The following is an 18,489-nucleotide window of genomic DNA, read 5'->3' on the forward strand; positions in this document are numbered from 1 at the left end:
AGGGAAAAGACCAGAAAGGAAGTTCTGCATTTGTAACTGGGTACCTCTCTGAATCTGTGTCCTCCTCTTACTCTGTTTGCCTACTAAGATTTAAAAGGATTAAATCAGAGAAAATATTCCTGGAATCACTGTACAAAGTCCCCTAGGAATGAAAGGTATTATTTGTTTTGGTCTAACCAAGACAATGAAGTTAAAAAGCCACCTGTTAATGAAAATAAACATATCATATGTAAGGGGATTAAAGGTTGGCTATAGTGACAGGTTGGTACAATGACTACCAAAAATTCTTGAGTATTTTATCAACAGCTTTGATGAAACAGGTACAGACATATAACACACAAGTCTTGATATTAATGAAGGAAAACTTTTGCTACCTATTGTGGATTAAACCAACTGGCATAATAATATAAACAGACACAAATGCTAATTCAAGTTAAGTTAGGCACATTATGACAAGCCAAAGGATGAGGATAAAATTTCTTTCAGAAAACAAAGCATTTCACAGTGCGTAGCATTGACTTTAAACTCACCCGGATCAGCTTTCTTCTATCTGATACAGAATTAAACTTGCTGATACTAGTGTTTCCCTCAGAAGCAGAGGAGAAAAATGCAGATAGGAAAATAAGCACCAGGCAATAAGGGGCCAAACGTGCAAAATGGTTAAAAACAAATTATGAAACATTAGCCCTGGAAGTGACCTAACAAATCATCTAATTCTAATCCAAAGATCGTCATCTCTACACATAGGATTTGTTCGGCCAACATGGGGCCTTGGACATATTTTTGGATTAAATGCTTTGCTGTAGGCCCCACTATGCACAGCAACTTCTCTCTTCCTATCCCTACTGGGTGGACTTTGTGACCTCCAAAATCGAACCCCTTCACTTTACTGAGGAGGACACCAAAGCCCAGACAGATTGTGACTTGGTCAAGGCCACTTGTCCAACTCTTCCCTGGCAGGTTGTGCTACAACTTAAAATCCAAATAGTCTGATTTCTAACCAAAACTGGTGCTACAAATTCTAATAGGAAGGATCCTTGGATAGCAATTTAGTTGGGAAGAAGGGTCTGAGAGTCTTGCCTTGAGGTTGCATTTGAGTAGCAATTACATAGCGTTTACTTAATCGTTTGTTTAAGGTGTGGGAGATGAGAGCTCCCCATGCCACCCAGTGGCTTCTCTGCTGTTGCTCACACACTGCTCTTTCCAGGGCCCCTTGCACCTCCAAAAGGAGGGCAATGTCTTCCAGGCTATGCTGGTTTGACTGCGTATAGTAGGTTGACAACTGTACGTCAATAAGGCCAAAGGTATTATTTGTAAATTCCTGTTTTACCTTACTTCCATGTCTGCATTTATTACAAAGTGCTTGGCTTAGAGAACGAAAGATGAGCTCAGTCTGAGGAATGAGAGTAAAACTTATTTTAAGTCAAGAGAGCAGGTAGTTATCCCCACAATGCAGAACACAGTTAGGCAAGAGGCTGGTTCGCACAAAATTATCTTACCTCAAACTGAATTTTGCAGGCAATGTTTTTCATTTTAAAACCTAATAATATGACATTTTTCCCAAACCATATGCAACTGAACTTAGATAATTGCTCATTTTACCAGTTATAGTCCACTTTTGGAGAGTATTTAGCAAGCAATTTAGCCTTCTGAGGTTTGGAGGGGAAACATAACAGAGGAGCCAAAAAATTACCCAGTTAGTTTTGTTACACTAATTTTTAAGTTTATTCTTCCACAATTAATGACTTTAAAATAAAAGCCCTAGTCTTTCCTTGATGGTACAATAATTACCAATACAAGACTAACCCCTACTGGGAGCATCTGTCCTTGTTAGATGGATATGATGTGTGAAAAGTCAAATAGCCTAAACCAGACGCCTCCTATAGCCTTAACAGATCATTTAATTCTCTGTGCAAAGGTAAAAGGAACTTTCTGAAATCAAAGCCTTCATCATCTTTAAGCAGTAATTGTGTCTAATTATACTTGGTATCTTGATAAGTAGAAAAATAAATTTATGAATGATGTCACTGTAGGTTTTAAATTATAATTATTGCTTCAGAGAGTTAAGAGAACACTGAAGCAGTATTACCCAATCAGATGTGGCTACCCTGTACATACATATTAAAAAGCTTTTTAAGACTGGAATCTTTAGGACACACTTGCATATGGACAAAATCCAGGTTTATTAAAAAAAAAAAACAAATTATACAGAGCCTACGAGGTATATGACTGAATTCAGTTATTTTCCTCTGTGACTCATATTATGGTCTGATTTAAGATCTTGTGTGCAGTTGATTTCAGCCAAATTGATTCCAACCTTCAAAACAGGTTTCCCATTTGACTGCTTTTTTAAAAAGGGAACTCTAAAACACACCTGATTTTAAAATATCAGAATAAATACCAGTAACTCCAGATAAACTGGAATCATGGGCTCTCAGAAAATCAGAAATTGCATTTTATCCTGTCATAACTATCTTTAGCAGCAAACCTGCTTGCTATCTTGGTAAATTATCACTGAAATGTTTGTTGCCAGGACTCGTCAAAAGGTCACAAGTTCTTAGTGGAAACAGTGAGCAAAAGGCCTCTTTCATTCCCATGCTGGATTAGCCTACAACTAATCAAAACAAAAGTACTTCAATTTTAAATAGCAATCATAGTTTACTTATTTTTCACAAAAATAAAACTCTTTAGTCCTCTGGTATGTTGTTTTGTTTTTAATTAAATAAAGCTGCATTTGTTTCACTAGAATACTCAAGAAGACTACCTTGCTTTTACTATTAGAGAGATGCTGACAGCAATGTGTAAAATTTGTGGGAGTCGGAAGAAGGGAGAATAACTTTTGCTATATTCTCATAGAAAAGGCTTTGGATACTATAAGTGTTCTCAGTTTTGACAGAAGAGCCCCCAAGGGAGATATTACAGAGTGAGCAGAACTAGCCAAAAACATATATTGTTTTGAAATAGGCATGTTTTATGGAAAACATAATTTATTCTAGATCCCCAAATGAAGCAAGCAATTCACTTAACAATTCTCCAAGGTGGAATTTGCAGAAACTGTAAATTTTTAATTAAATCTTACATTCATTAGGAAATTCTAAAGCTTACATAGCAACAGATATGCACAAAACAACTGAAAATGATATTTTTAAAAATTGGGCTAGTACCCTATTTTCCCATTATTGTTCACATTCTATTTCCTCAAATTGAAAGCTTGAATATTAAAGTTATCAGAAGTTACTCATTATACTGTTAGAGAATATATCCTCCACTTATCCCAGGGTGTATATTTGTTCTACAAAATTAAATAATAAATGTATTTCCAAGTTAATACAAATAAGCAATTTCTCTGTTTACTAATGTGGTCCAGATCCCAACTTTCAAATCACTTGAGTACCCAGGAGCAAATAATTTCTTAAAGGCCCAATAATCATAGTTTATGTATTAATTTGCCTGTGAGACCCAATATGCAATGATGTCAAGATATTATACTTTTTTTGTCTTAACATGTTAAGCGCCAAGCCTGTTTTGACTTCCTTTCCATTTAGCCGGCGATATCCGATTTCACCGATATGCTGACGGCACCAGTGACTGACTGGTTCGGATGGGAAGTATAGTGTCAATCACCGGTGACTGACATGGTGCTTAACGTGTTAAGCAAGGAAATCCTAGAATGATTCCAATGCCCTAAGATTAGAATTTCTAATGTCTCATTTTGAAGTGAGTACTTCACATTTAGGCAACTACTATGATGCACAGAAATAGTTGAATTGCCTCTTGATATGGCTTTTAGTAGGTAATAGTCTTACTTTACTCCAGTCCTTTAAAGTTTGAGGGGTTTTGTTCTTGGGGATGAAAGTAAAGATATCCTATATATAAAAGCCTAATATGCAAATTGTCCCCTTCACCAGGAGTTCGACCAGGAGTTCGACGGCTCGCTATGATGTGTGCTGACAACCAGGGGGCGGTGCAGAACATGGCGGGCGTCAGTGATGTGGCGCTGACTGCGGGCGGCAGTGGAGGTGCTGCCAGCCCTGATGGGCCCCGACGAGAGCGGGACGGCTGAGCGATGGTGGAGCAGCTGAGAGGGCGGTGCCAGGCCAAGGCAGGTGCGAGCAAGACCCGATCGCCCTGCCAATCGCCCCGCAGACTGCGACCAGCAGTGGCGGCAGGGGGCTACCAGGCACTAAGGGAGCTGGGCGGAGGCCTAGGTGCTTCTCAGGGCCCAGAGGTCAGCTGGGACCTGCCCTTCCACACCAGATGCCGGCCTAGCCTAGGGACTGCATCCGTGCACGCATTTTGTGCACCAGGCCTCTAGTAATAAACCACACCCATCTAGTAAAGAGCCATTTTAACTGATTCCTCTCTTAATCATGATAAAAAATGTTTATGACATTTCAAACATAGGACTATTTAGTTTCCTCCTCTGGTACATAAGCAGTTCACAAATACTGGCTTTTTAAAGTTACATTTCCTATAAAAATGTATAGAAACTCTCTTCTAGATGTAAGAATCAGAATCAAGCTCCTGGATAACACAAACGCTGAGTCATGGCCCATATGTCTATTACATTTGCTAGACCCCAGACAGGATTCCCTGAAGGCAGATCCAGGAGATGTGTGAGAAGTCAGAATGATGAATGGCTGAATTCCATCATCCTGCTCACGCAGGAGCTATTTCAACCTCAAAAACGTGCTGCAGCACTCTCAAATTTTCCATACAGAACACTCATTTGATAAATTCTTTATTATAGTTTCTGAGATCAATGATAATCTCTATGGCATTTTCTACTTATCATACCTAAAAATAAAAGCAATTATACATAAAGATAAAAATACTTTAAAAAGCATACCTACAAATAAAACAAATACATGATTGCATTCACAGAGCTCCAAATGAACCTTTGTTTTAATCACTGTTGCAGTATTTTTTTTTAATGGGAATTTGTGGGAAACTCAGTGAAAAATTGTCAGCAGGTATTTGTACAAAGTGACCAAAAGAAACTGGAAATGAATTTGGCAAAACAAGGCTAGAACAATGAAAACACTGCAAATCAAAAAGAAATCTGAGATCTCAAGTTTTAGAAAGTATAGGCTGAAAAAATAACATGTGAGGTTGTATGTAACTATCTAAAAAGTATTCAGAAAAACCATAGATTAGTGTTCACTGGGAGACAATAAGACATGTTAGTCAGGAGCCTGGGTTCTGCAGTCAGTCAGAGCTGACTGTTACTGCCTACTGTTACGCACAAGCTGGTAGGTAACCTTAGGGAAGTTACCCAATCTCACCAAGTCTCAGTTTCCTGAGCTGTAGAGTGGATACAACTTCCATAATAGTGAATATAAGAATTTAACAGGAGACTAGACTTACCTGAAGAAAGAAGTGATGAAATGGAAGAAATGCAGCACAGAAAAACAGCTGCTTCAGAGAATAAGAGATGATAGAGTGAAAAATGTTTATTCAAAGGCAGAGACTGTTACAATGACAATATTTAAAGTGATGAAAGACTTCAATCCTCTTATTTAAAAAGCCCCACAAATTCCAAGAATAATTGTTTAAAAAGCATATCACATAAAGTGAAGACAACCAGACACAGGAAATCCTAAAAAGCAGTCAGGGGGAAAAATAAAAAAAGACATATTATCCCATATAATAAAAGGCTAATATGCAATTGTCCCCTTGACAGGGAGTTCAACCGGGAGTTTGACCAGGGGGTGGGGCCGGCCAGCCAACTGCCCACAGCCCCTCACCCCGGCCGGCCCAATCGGCCCTGATCAGGGCAGGCCAGCCAGACCCCACCTGTGCACAAATTCGTGCAGCGGGCCTCTAGCCTATAAATAAGTGACAATTAGAGTGCCAGCTGATTTCTCAATAGTAACAATGGAGGGCAACTAACGTAAGAATGGTAACTACAATGTACTGAAATAAAATAGCCATTGACCCAGAATTCTATACACAGCAGAAATATCTTTAAAGAATGAGAACATTCTTTACACTTAAAAATTATTAAAATGGCCCTAGCCAGTGTTGCTCAGTGGATAGAGCATTGGCCCGCAGATGGAAGGGTTTCTCCCTCCCTTCCTTCCATTCTCTAAAAATCAATAGAAAAAATATCTTCTCGTGGGGATTAAAAATAATATTTGGAGCCCTGGTCAGTGTGGCTCAGTTGGTTGGGCGTCATCCTGTGCATCAAAAGGCTGCTGGTTCGATTTCTGTTCAGGGCACATGACAAGGTTTCAGGCTCAATCTCCATGTGGGGGGTGTGCAGGAGGCAGCTCTCAAATCATTTATTTTTCTCTCTCCCTCTCCCTTCCTCTCTGTTCAAAAATATACATATATTTGGAAATAGTCTTTAACCATATTAATGCAAAGTAAAATCATAATGAGATACCATCATATGCCCAACACATTTACATTTCAAACTCTTGACAACAGCAAGTTTTGGTGAGGATGTTGAGCAAAATGAACTCATACACTGCTGATGAGAGTGTGAATTGTTACAACCACTTTGAAAAACTGGCATTATCCATTCATCAATTTTACACTTAGGTGATAGGGATGTTTTATGATCTCTCAATACTTAAAAGTAACAGTAAGAGGAAAATGGGAAAATTAACATATATTTCCAAAGATAAGCAATAGGATAGGAGACTCTGGAAAGTAAACTCTACTTTGGAGAGCAAATTGAGTAAAAAGTAGACATTCTTTGCTCTACACAGAATTTCAAGGTTTGTGAATAAATCCTGAAACACTAAAAACTCCCATTACTTTACATATTTGCAAAGTAAGATGATACCCAAGCTAGTACAAATACTTTTATCCATTTTAAGTAAGCAAAATCTGAGTCGACTGTTGGAGGCATTCTGCTACAAAAGAACCGGGGCAGATCTCAAGTGCAGGGGAAAATCAGAACAAAGAGCAGAGCATGCCCATTAATGAGTGTTACTTGAACTTTTGGGGTAGTTGTTCTCAGAAGCCTTCCAGATAGTCCATAATCCAAGTGTACCACTATTTGCAAAAGCATAAAGTAAGCAAAAAAAAAAAAAAAAAAAAAAAAAAAAACCCCTCCTAAAGGCTAGTACAAAAGCCAAAATCTCACTTCTTATTCTATCATAGAAATAAATGACTAATATGAGAACAGTGGCCAAGGCAATATGTCAAGCATTTGAAAAATACTTAAATAAATGCCAAAAAAACCCATGAAACACCATGTCCAGTATTTTTAAAAAACCAAACAGTATTTATTTACATTCTATTTACTTTCAAAAGAATGAGGAAGCTAGGGGAAACATATTTATAAAGAAGGTAGTTTCATTTTACTTAACCCATTTGTGTTTTTCATGAAACAACGAAGATTTGACTTACAATCACATGTCTAAAGGGAATGAAACCATTTATCCTGTTCAGTTTTCCAACTCTAGCCATGACTGAAATTATACCACTGCAGTCAGATGAAAATCTACTCCACTTCTAAGTAAACACCAACTAATATATATGTTATAAAAGAACCAGCTTTAGTAAAATCTGTCATAGCAGCCAATAAACCTTCAATAAAAGATACAGATATCATAACACAGGACATTTAAGACTCTTTGTGTAACAGTGAAAATCAGAATTTACACAGGAGATATCATAATTGGCTATTAAGTCAATAGCATCACAGTAATGGTACCCAGTGTCTTCTCATTCAAGTATATACACCATTTCTAAGACTTGGTTATAACAAAGACATCAGTAAATAGGATGTACACACAATTATTTCACAAACACCATGAAAAACAACAACAACAAATAGCCTTGAATTTTCTAATGATTACAAATATGTTAACATTACTATATATTTCATAATGTTTAACTGATTTGTATACTTTAAATCTAGCAATGAGTTTTAGAAAAATACTGATAATGGCTCAACATGGTTTTTTGTGTGTGTCTTTTTAATGTCTTTTTATTGATTTCAGAGAGGAATGGAGAGGGAGAGAGAGATAGAAACACTAATGATGAGAGAGAATCATTGATCGGCTGCCTCCTACACGCCCCCACACTGGGGACTAAGCTGGCAAGCCAAGCATATGCCCTGACCGGGGATTGAACCATGACCTCCTGGTTCATAGGTCGACGCTCAACCACTGAGCCATGCCAGCTGGGCAACTCAACATGTTTTGAAGTCAGATCATATTTATATTTCAGTAGTCTGTATTTTCTGCTCCTCTTTCTTCCACCACCATCCTCTTTAACCATCCATTTATTCAAAACAACGTCTGAGATCTCCACTGGCTGTGAAAGTATTACATCCGAAAACTTCTAGTTCTTTGAAATGGTTGGAAAGGGTTTTTTAGTGCCCACATTAGCATCTGTGGTTTTGGTTTTGGTTTTTCGGGAAACAGAAGTGCTTCACTTTCTGGTGTGGGAAATCGTTCTTGGTAGACTTCAGGGTAGGATTTTTGAAACTAAAAAAAAAAAAAAAAAAAGAGAGAGAGAGAGATCTACAATGAACCCAGAAAACAGGTTGGGCAATCTAATTTTATAATGAGTTTCTGACCCCATATTTTCCTGTTCTTGTTTTGTTTTAATGTTGTTTTCCATCCAAAAAAAAGAGAAGAAAACAGATCACAGTCAAATTTACTTGAACACAAATCCATTTTTTATGTTGAATCATTTGATTCCACTTTCTATAAATCTAATTCACCTTTAATTTGATCCAATCTTCAAATAAACTTCTCATTTAAGTCACGTCTTATATTTCCCCCACTGCCAACTGTAAATCAACCTTACTTTAAAAATAATAATTAACTCTGACCTGAAAATAACATGTTCTAAATAATTAAAATTTTGGTCAAACTCCTTCCACCATTTCTTAGCCCACCTGCTTCTGCCCAAATTAAAAACAATGTAGTATATATTATATTATGAAAAGCTTAAAGAGAGGCAATAAGTTTTTCCTCTGCTCCTCACCACTGAACTCTTCTCCAAAATGACTGAGAAAAATATGATTGGGGATCCAGAACTCCAGTGCTCTGCATATAATCCTATACGTATGGTGTGATCAGGAATCAAGCTATACAGGATTCAGTCTTTAAAAACAAAAACCATTCATTTAACCTTGGATCAATATTTTAAGAATGATCATAGTAAACATATTTTGAGTTGAAAACTATTGTCTGAAACCCTAAGCCATGTTGTTTAATAAGAAACTTCGTGATGCCTGAGGCAAGAAACCAATTTGACACTGGCTGTCTAAAACCAAAGGCTTTTAATTTCTAGACATTTTATATTTGTAAATTCAGTGTGATTTCAAAGAAATCTGTCCTCATTTAATAGCTTCTCTAGGTTTAAAGTAATTTCTCTACTAACTCATATCATATGCCACATATCAAAATAAGACAAATATTAGAGAATAAATGGTAAAAGATGTACTTTGGAGAATAAAGATGTGGGAAATTGACCACAACCTACACGTGTAAATCACTGAGACTTCTGGAATACATGAACTAAAAAATATACTTTCAAAACTGCTATCTCAGAAGATGAGATTCACACAAAACCCATTAAAATAGAGAATTTAAAAAAACCATTAAGAACTATAGGGAGAATAAATTACTAATAAAGAATATCACTTTTTACTCGGAAAACTATAGGACACTAAAAAAAGGGATAGAGGAAGACATAAACAGATGGAAGAACATACCGTGTTCATGGATTGGTAGAATCAACATCATTAAAATGTCCATACTACCCAAAGCAATCTATAGATTCAACACACTCCCCATTAAAAACCAATGGCATATTTCACAGACCTAGAATGAACTCTCCAAAAATTCATCTGGAATAAAAAAAAGACCCCGAATAGCTGCTGCGATCCCGAGAAAGAAGAACAAAGTAGGAGGGATCTCAATACCAGATATCAAGCTGTATTACAAAGCCACTGTTCTCAAAACTACCTGGTACTGGCACAAGAACAGTCATATAGATCAATGGAATAGAATAGAGAACCCAGAAATTGACCCAAACCACTATGCTCAATTAATATTTCACAAAGGAGGCAAGAACATACAATGGAGCCAAGATAGTCTCTTCAATAAATGGTGTTGGGAAAATTGGACAGATATATGCAAGAAAATGAAACTAGACCACCAACTTACACCATACACAAGAATAAACTCAAAATGGATAAAGGACTTAAATGTACGACAGGAAACCATAAAAATTCTAGAAGAATCCAAAGGCAACAAAATCTCAGACATATGCCAAAGCAATTTCTTCACTGATACAGCTCCTAGGGCACTTGAAACTAAAGAGAAAATGAACAAATGGGACTACATCAAAATAAAAAGCTTCTGCACAGCAAAAGAAACCATCAACAAAACAACAAGAAAACCCACTGCGTGGGAAAACATATTTGCCAACGTCATATCTGATAAGGGCCTAATCTCCAAAATTTATAGGGAACTCATACAACTTAACAAAAAGAAGATAAACAATCCAATCAAAAAATGGGCAAAGGACCTAAATAGACACCTTTCAAAAGAGGACATTCAGAAAGCCAAGAGACATATGAAAACATGCTCAAAGTCACTAATCATCCGAGAGATGCAAATCAAAACAACAATGAGGTACCATCTCACACCTGTCAGAATGGCTATCATCAACAAATCAACAAACGACAAGTGCTGGAGAGGATGTGGAGAAAAAGGAACACTTGTGCACTGCTGGTGGGAATGCAGACTGGTGCAGCCACTATGGAAGACAGTATGGAGTTTCCTCAAAAAACAAAACATGGAACTCCCATTTGACCCTGTGATCCCACTTCTAGGAATATATCCCAAGAAACCAGAAACACCAATCAGAAAGGATATATGCACCCATATGTTCATAGCAGCACAATTCACCATAGCTAAGATCTGGAAACAGCCTAAGTGCCCATCAGTAGATGAATGGATTAGAAAACTGTGGTACATCTACACGATGGAATACTATGCTGCTGTAAAAAAGAAGGAACTCTTACCATTTGCAACAGCATGGATGGAACTGGAGAGCATTATGCTAAGTGAAATAAGCCAGTCAATGAAGGAAAAATACCACATGATCTCACTCATTCATGGATAATAAAGACCATTACAAACTTTTGAACAATAATAGATACAGAGGCAGAGCTGCCTCAAACTGATTGTCAAACTGCAGTGGGAAGGCCAGAGAGGGTTGGGGGGCAGAAGGGAGGGGAGTAAGAGATCAACCGAAGGACTTGTATGCATGCATATAAACATAACCAATGGACATAAGACACTGGGGGGTAAGGGAGGGCAGGGGATTGTCAAGGGCGGGGAAAAAAAAAAGGAGACATATGTAATACTCTTTGTAATACTTGAAGGTAGGAGAGGGTGGGGGTAAAGGGGAGAGATCAACCAAAGGACTTGTATGCATGCATATAAGCCTAACCAATGGACACAGACACCCGTCGGGGGTGGGAGGGTATGAGGGCATGAGTGGGGGTGGTGAGGAGCAAAGGGGGATAAGGACACATACCTTAATCAATAAAGAGAAAAATAAAAAGAATATCCCTTTTACCTGCTTCAATTTTTTCTTCTTCTCTTTTCTGGAGAGCTTGGCATCTGTTATGACCTCCTCCAACAAAGCTGCCAGAGGTTCCTGAGAGCCGTATGCTCTTTGGTATTCAAATTCCTCTGGACTAATTTGACGACAAAATGATGGAGCAGATAAAGTGATATCCATGTCGGCTCCCGGGTATTTTATCTGAAGCAAAAGGATTAGTAGAGAGAAAAAAGTGTATTTTCAAATAAATTACAAAAATTTGTTTAGATTAAACACAATTTACAGCACATGTCATTCCTCAATTTTAACTGGGGAAAACTCTTAATTAATAATGTCTGAAATTGAAACATAAACTAAACAAGTTGACTCTAAAATGATTCAAAACAAAAAACAATGTTGGACACACAGTGAATTATCAGGTTCCTTCCCCATCTGAAGAGTCTAGTGTTCCCTTCCTTGCACACTTTAGCCCAGCTGTCATGGAGAGGGAAGTCCTACAACCATCGTCAAACATGTGAATAATGAGAATCAGGTGAAAACAACAAATATGCAGACACTGTACAGGGCAAAGGGAGAAGTAAGAGGAAAGATGATACCAAAACCTGTGAATAAGTGAGCATCCATGAAAAATACTTAACTTCAGAGTCCAAGAGGGTCATTCTTCTCAAAAATAGAGCATCTATTGTTCTTCTGCAGTGAATAAAATTGCAACTATTCACTTCTTTGGCTTAAGATAGTTTTCCAGAAGCCACAGTTAAAAATAAGTGTTGCCAAGAAGAGTAGTACATTAAGTACAGTCCATGCCTCAACATCAGTTTACCAAATCAGTTAGAGACAACCTAAGAGAGACAGACCAGAACCAGAAGGGAAAGACAGGATACTTCCTTTTTATTTACCTAGGACTCACCCTTTATTCTGGCCAGGAAAACCAGGAAAGGGCTGGAATAAAGGGTGAGTCCTAGGTAAAAGGAGAAAAACACCAGATATCTATCATTAAAGGGCACAACAGGGAGAAGAGGGTTGCAAATAAGGTTGATAGAAGGCTGGTGTAAAAACAATGAGTGCCTCACAACTGATCTATGCCAGGTCAGCCTCAAACTGCCCCAAAATTGAGGAACCTCAAAAAGCACTTTAGTGAAGAAGGTCGAACCATTCTGAAGGAACCAAGCAGAATTTCTGCCAAGACTTTTTACCAAAAGTTTCTGCTCCTACAGGCTGACATACAAACCCCATTTTAGGGTCCACATAATATAGCAACAACGATGATAGCACTCCCTTTCAAAGAGGTACCTACCATGTCAGACAGTTGTGCAAGGGGTTTTACAGTAATCCATAATTTAGTATTATACTGTGTAATACTTCACAACCACTTTATACAGCATGTGTGGCCCATTTTAATAATTGAAGAAACTAAAATCGAGAGAGGTTAAGGGATCTGCCCAGAGCCACACAACAAGGGAAGAGGGGAGCCAGGAGTTTGACCCAGGTCTTTATGGCTCTTGTTCGCCTACCACACCATGTTCTGAAGTGAGGCAGTATGTATGGGAGTTAGGGGCACTGATTCTGGAGACTGATCTCATCAGTTTGAATCCTGGCACTGTGACCTTGGACTAGTTGCTTAAGTTCTCTGCCAAAGCTTTCTCATCCAAAAAATATAATAACAGTATGTAGGCTGCAGGGCTATTAAGAATGAAGACATGTATTTCTTCCATCAGGAAGTATATGTAGACTCTGAACAAATTCACTTAAGGAGTTTGGAATCAAAAGTATGTGGTTTTGATTGACATAACAAAACCAAGTAGGCAACCACAAATTTTCAGTGATAACAAACTTGTATGCTTACTATGTGCCAAGCCTTGTTGTAAGCACCTTGTACATATTAATTCACTTAGTCCTCATAACATAAACTCCCAAGAAGCCTAGCTGACAATTTCATAGGATTTGAGAATATCCCTTCCTTTACCTGCACTCTTCGTAGGTGAGCCACACGCTCCTCTATGGAGGTCTGCAAGGCCAAAGGGACTTTCAGAATATCTTGGTAATTGTCCATCAGAAATGTTACCAACCTAGCAGCTAATAACTCATCCAAGTCCACTTCATCCTTGGAGCACAAGATGCAACGGGAAAATGTCTGAATCATCTAAAAGAGGGGGGAAAAAAGGTGGGGGAGAGTTTTAAATAAATACCAATGAATTTTTTCCCTACTCTGAATTGAGTACGATCTTAATTTGCAAAAAGCAAATGTGACTAGTCAGTGAGAAATGGCCCACAGCACAGGGTGAACATCCTACCTGGCACTTAGCCACACCTGGTCATCTCAGATGTATTGATTTTCTCATTAATCAGCATGAGCAGAATGTGCATCGCATCTCACAGAGACTTAGCAGAGATGTTTGTCTGAAGGCTTTTAAACTCCTTTCACAGATGGTTTTAAATATGTATATTTAAACAAATTCTGAAAATTATCATTACCATCATGACCTTGATCATGTAGCACTTTTAAGTTCGGTGTACTTTATAGCCATTTAGTCTGATAATATCGTAATTACATCATTGATTTTTTTTTAATCATTGTTGTTTTTTTTCAATCTACTTGCACAGTTTTATGGGTCTCAAACACTATATATTTTCCTAGTTAACTGTTATTTTCTCTAGGATTTTGAATGTACATTTGACAGTGACCTTGAAGAAAACCATGAGACTTTACAAGAAGTGTATTAAGTAATGAGACCCTTTATGGTAAGCAGAAATATAAAAAATATTATAGCAGCTACTTCCACAGAATTCACATTAACTACTCCATTTTTAATGCTATCCTTTGGATGGATTTTCTTAGTAATTTTATTGCTGACGATAGTATTTCAAAACCTATAAACATGTAATTCTGTCTAATAAGACATCACTTTATCAATATTGCAGATGACACTTGATCTTCATTCACATTTATGTGCACAGAGACTCTGTACTGGGAGACTACGGACCCCAGGGTACTCATGAATGCCTTGAAATTGTATGTAAAGTTTTATACACGTGTTCTTCTGGAGAATATGTACAAACTTTTCTTCAGCTTTTCAGAAAAGTCCACTAGCCTCCCTACCAACTCCTTCCCCCAAAAGGACAGGAATCACTCCCCTGGGCACTGAGTACTCCTCTCATCTTACTCCACACTTCTAAAACTGGGCCAGTGGACCCCAGGGGTACACAGGGTTCACCAGGATATGGGAATAACATATACATACCAATGAAGCATCAATTTCACTCTAAGACTGTTTTTTTAGATAACTTAGAAATTTAGCTAATTAGTGATTCCAAACATAAACTCTATTTTAAAATGCATGCTGACATTACAAAGTAGAATTAAAAATTACTCAATTTTAAGCAAAATTGAGCATATTTTAAGAAAAACCCTCATTCATGGACCCTTAGGTCATACCCTAGGAGATACAAGTTCTCCTTCTCCTTCCCAGTTGTCTGGTCCAATTCCACATTTTGCTTCTTCCCTCGTTAATCCCTTTATATGCTGCATATCTCCTACTGGTTATAGTAACAATGACTCTGCAACCCTTTTGACCTGGAGGAGAGTGTTGTTTTCTTGAGAGATCACTTATCCTTTCTGTCCACCCTTCCTTCTCTTTGTGTTGACAGTAGACAGGATACAGCAGGTATCTCTACACTCAGAGTCTGCCCCTACTCACTTTTTCTTTTATTATGTTCTTTAAGACACTAAGACCAAAAGCACAATACCAGTCTGGATGGATTCCAAGCCATGGCTCCGTAAGCAAGTCTGCCATGTACTAGTATCTTCCTCTGCTTGCCAAGCTAGTATACTTTACTCAGGTGAATTTTGTTCCAAAAACTCAAGTCATGTTAGATGTTAGAACTCAACCTACCAGTGTTCGGGTGCCAAGGCCATCACAAAGTGGTGGCATCTCCTTATTTGAGCAGATCCTTGTCATCATCTTCATCAACAGCTGTAACTTCCTCCTATTTTCAGGTGGCAGGAGGAGGCAGCAAATCTGAAATGCTTCAATGGCCATTTTTTCCTCCTGTAACAAACCTGATTTAGAAAAAAAAGTTTTTAATCTTAAAAATCTATAGCTTACTTGACTCTATAAAGTTCACATTTTTATAAAATATACATTACTAAAATTATGTAGAACATGTTTACATATTCAACTACTGGGCCAATTGATTATAGATCCATGGTCATTCACAAATTAGCACAAAAAATACAAACCATCAACTAGTATTGAACAAATACAGCCATTTTCCCCTTCACACCACTGACAGATATAACTGAATTTTCATAGCATTCTTTCCCACTGAACCAAGAGCAGTCAGATTGAGCCTAGCCTAACACCTGACCCCCATGAGCAAGAACATGAATGTGCCATCACTTCCCTGAATTCTCCCCCTTCATTATTTCCTCATGACAAGCAGATCACCATCTTACACGATTCTCAGACTAAATAGTAGAACTAATGCTCCTATGGTTAATCCATTGCCAAATAGCTCTGCTTCTAAGTAACACCTGTCCAATAACCCTTCCTCCCTCTTAAGCATTTTTTCTGGTTAAGGGGGTGATTCAATTATGCTACATGCCATTCCTCTGCACCCAGTATGATTTTGCTAAAAATTCTAATATTGTGTGCTCTTTATCCCTATTTGTCCCTGGACACAGCCATTGCAAGCTCACTACAGAGATTAAACTGCTTTCACCAATTTACTAACCCATATCCAACCTCTTCAAGTTTCTAGCCTCTGACTTGAAGGCAAAATCATCTTTCATATTCCATAAATATTTTCTGACCATTTATGATATGTCAGAAACTATGCTAGGTCCTGGAATTTAAAAAAAATATGCCAGGTCCCTTTCCTGTAAAAAGGAGAGACCCACAAAAAATAAGTGACAAAATATAAATGTAAGAGATGCGCTTCAAGAGACATTTGCAAGAGGCATATCAGAGGAATGCTAAGTCACTCAATATGAATGCAGTGTAGGCTTTGAGGGTAAGGGCTTAGTGTAGAAGTGAAGCTAAAAATACTGCAGAGACGAGATCTTAGAAACCCTGAATAACAGATTAAAGAGCTTGGGTTTTATCCCAAGGGCACTGGACAAGCCTGGAGAGAAAGGAGGAAGGAGGAAGGAGCTTTTATATACAAGTTCAGATCCTAAATGTTCACCAGAAATACTGCTGCTGATTATCATTATCATTTGTATAGATCTGCTTTCAATTCTACATAATCAAATCCATGAAAAGAAAAAAAGGTTTATGACCACATTTTAATTTATTCTTTCATGTATCTAATAAATATTTATTTAAGCCCTGCATATATTCCAGGAACTGTTTTAGAAAGGATACAGCGGGGAATAAAATAAAATCCTGTCTGACCTCATGGAACTCCCTTCCCAACAGATAATGAGCACAGACATATATAAATATGATGTGAGGTGGAAAAATGCCGTGAAGGAAAATTAAGAAGAAAAGAAGCTGGGGAGTGATGGGAAAACACTACTAGTGTTTTGAGAAAGGTCTCTTTCGAAGGAGGTGACATTTGAGCAGTCATCTGAAGGAATAATAGTAAGCCAGGGAAATATCAAAGAGACAAATTTTTAAGGCGGAGGAAATATCAATAAAGATTTTAATGTGTAAGTATGCTTTAATTACTTGAGGAACAGCAATGAGGCCAGTGTGATGAGAGAGTAGTGTGTAATAAATATTCAAATCAGAAATGAGGTTAGAGAGGAAGCCAAGAGATACACAGAACCTTGTAGACTATCATTAATGACTTCGGGTTTTATTGTAAGTGATCTGAGAAGCCACTGGAGAATTATAGGTAATGTAAGGGTGGGGCAAAAAGTAGGTTTACAGTTTTGAGTACATGAAACAGTTTATCCTTGTATTATCCTAGAGGACTGCTGCACAAAGTCGTACACAGATGGGGTCCAGCTGGCCCACCCAGGGGAGGGGCCGCGGGCGGTTGGCAGGCCGGCCCCAGCCCCTGGTCAAACTCCCGGTCGAGGGGACAATTTGCACATTAGCCTTTTATTATATAAGATTATATAGGACTAGAGGCCCGATGCACAAAAATTCGTGCAAGAGTAGGACTTCCTTCCCCCAAGTGCCAGCACCGGCTTCCCTCCTCCGGCCACCAGCAGACACCCGGAACACCGGCTTCCTCCTCTGGCCACCAGCAGACACCCGGAACCCGGGCTGGCCTGACCTAGGCTGGCTTCCCCCAGGCCGCCTGCAGGCACCCAGAACCCCGGCTGGCTTCTCCTGGGCTGCCTGCAAGCAACTGGGACCCTGGCTGGCTTCCCCTGGGCCATCCACAGGCAACTGGGACCCCAGCTAGCTTCCCTCCAGCCCCGGCTTCATCAGGAAGGACGTCTGGAAGACGTTCAGTCTAATTAGCATATTACCCTTTTATTATTATAGATTACTGTATTATTTTCCATAGGAATAACTGTAAACCTACTTTTGCCCCACCCTGTATGTACAAATACTTTTCAGAAACATAAGATAAGGTGAAATTTGACTCTCTCTATAATTGAAAAAAAAAACACAGGGATTTGTGGACTAATGTGATAGAAGGCTTCATGGAAAAAGTGGAAGGCTTTGTGGAGAAAGAGATCTAGAATTTAATTAACTCTTACCAGTTCCAACTGCTACTTTATCTGAACTTCCTCCTTGTTACTCACAATCTACAGCTGCCAGAGTAAAATGTAATTCAGGAATGACAGATAAAGGAAGTAGCAAAAAAATATGCTATATATTCATAGGTATTCTAACTATGTTCATATATTTAAAAGAAATATAAACACAGTGAGGAGAGAAATCCTATCTAATAATAGACAAACATGGTAATTGACAGTACCTTCGCTTTGCCTCCAATTGGCTAATCAGCACGATATGCAAATTAACCGCCAACAAAGATGGC

At 38.3% G+C, this 18,489-nt stretch overlaps 1 protein-coding gene across 3 annotated transcripts in view; it reads right to left on the reverse strand.

Moving 5' to 3' along the window:
* Positions 1-8,063: 8,063 nt before the first annotated feature.
* Positions 8,064-18,489, reverse strand: part of DEPDC1B (DEP domain containing 1B) — a 51,220-nt gene continuing 40,794 nt past the window's right edge. For all 3 annotated transcript variants that reach the window (XM_014548718.1, XM_014548720.1, XM_014548726.1), the window contains 4 exons: positions 15,438-15,604; positions 13,511-13,687; positions 11,563-11,748; positions 8,064-8,447 (listed from right to left, as the gene is read on the reverse strand). In XM_014548718.1, the coding sequence (XP_014404204.1) occupies positions 8,286-8,447; positions 11,563-11,748; positions 13,511-13,687; positions 15,438-15,604 (692 nt within the window). In that variant the 3' untranslated portion in view covers positions 8,064-8,285. The remainder of the gene's footprint in view (positions 8,448-11,562; positions 11,749-13,510; positions 13,688-15,437; positions 15,605-18,489) is intronic.

Source organism: Myotis brandtii, unplaced genomic scaffold, assembly GCF_000412655.1.
Source record: "Myotis brandtii unplaced genomic scaffold, ASM41265v1 scaffold115, whole genome shotgun sequence".
In the NCBI taxonomy this organism is placed as follows: domain Eukaryota; kingdom Metazoa; phylum Chordata; class Mammalia; order Chiroptera; family Vespertilionidae; genus Myotis; species Myotis brandtii.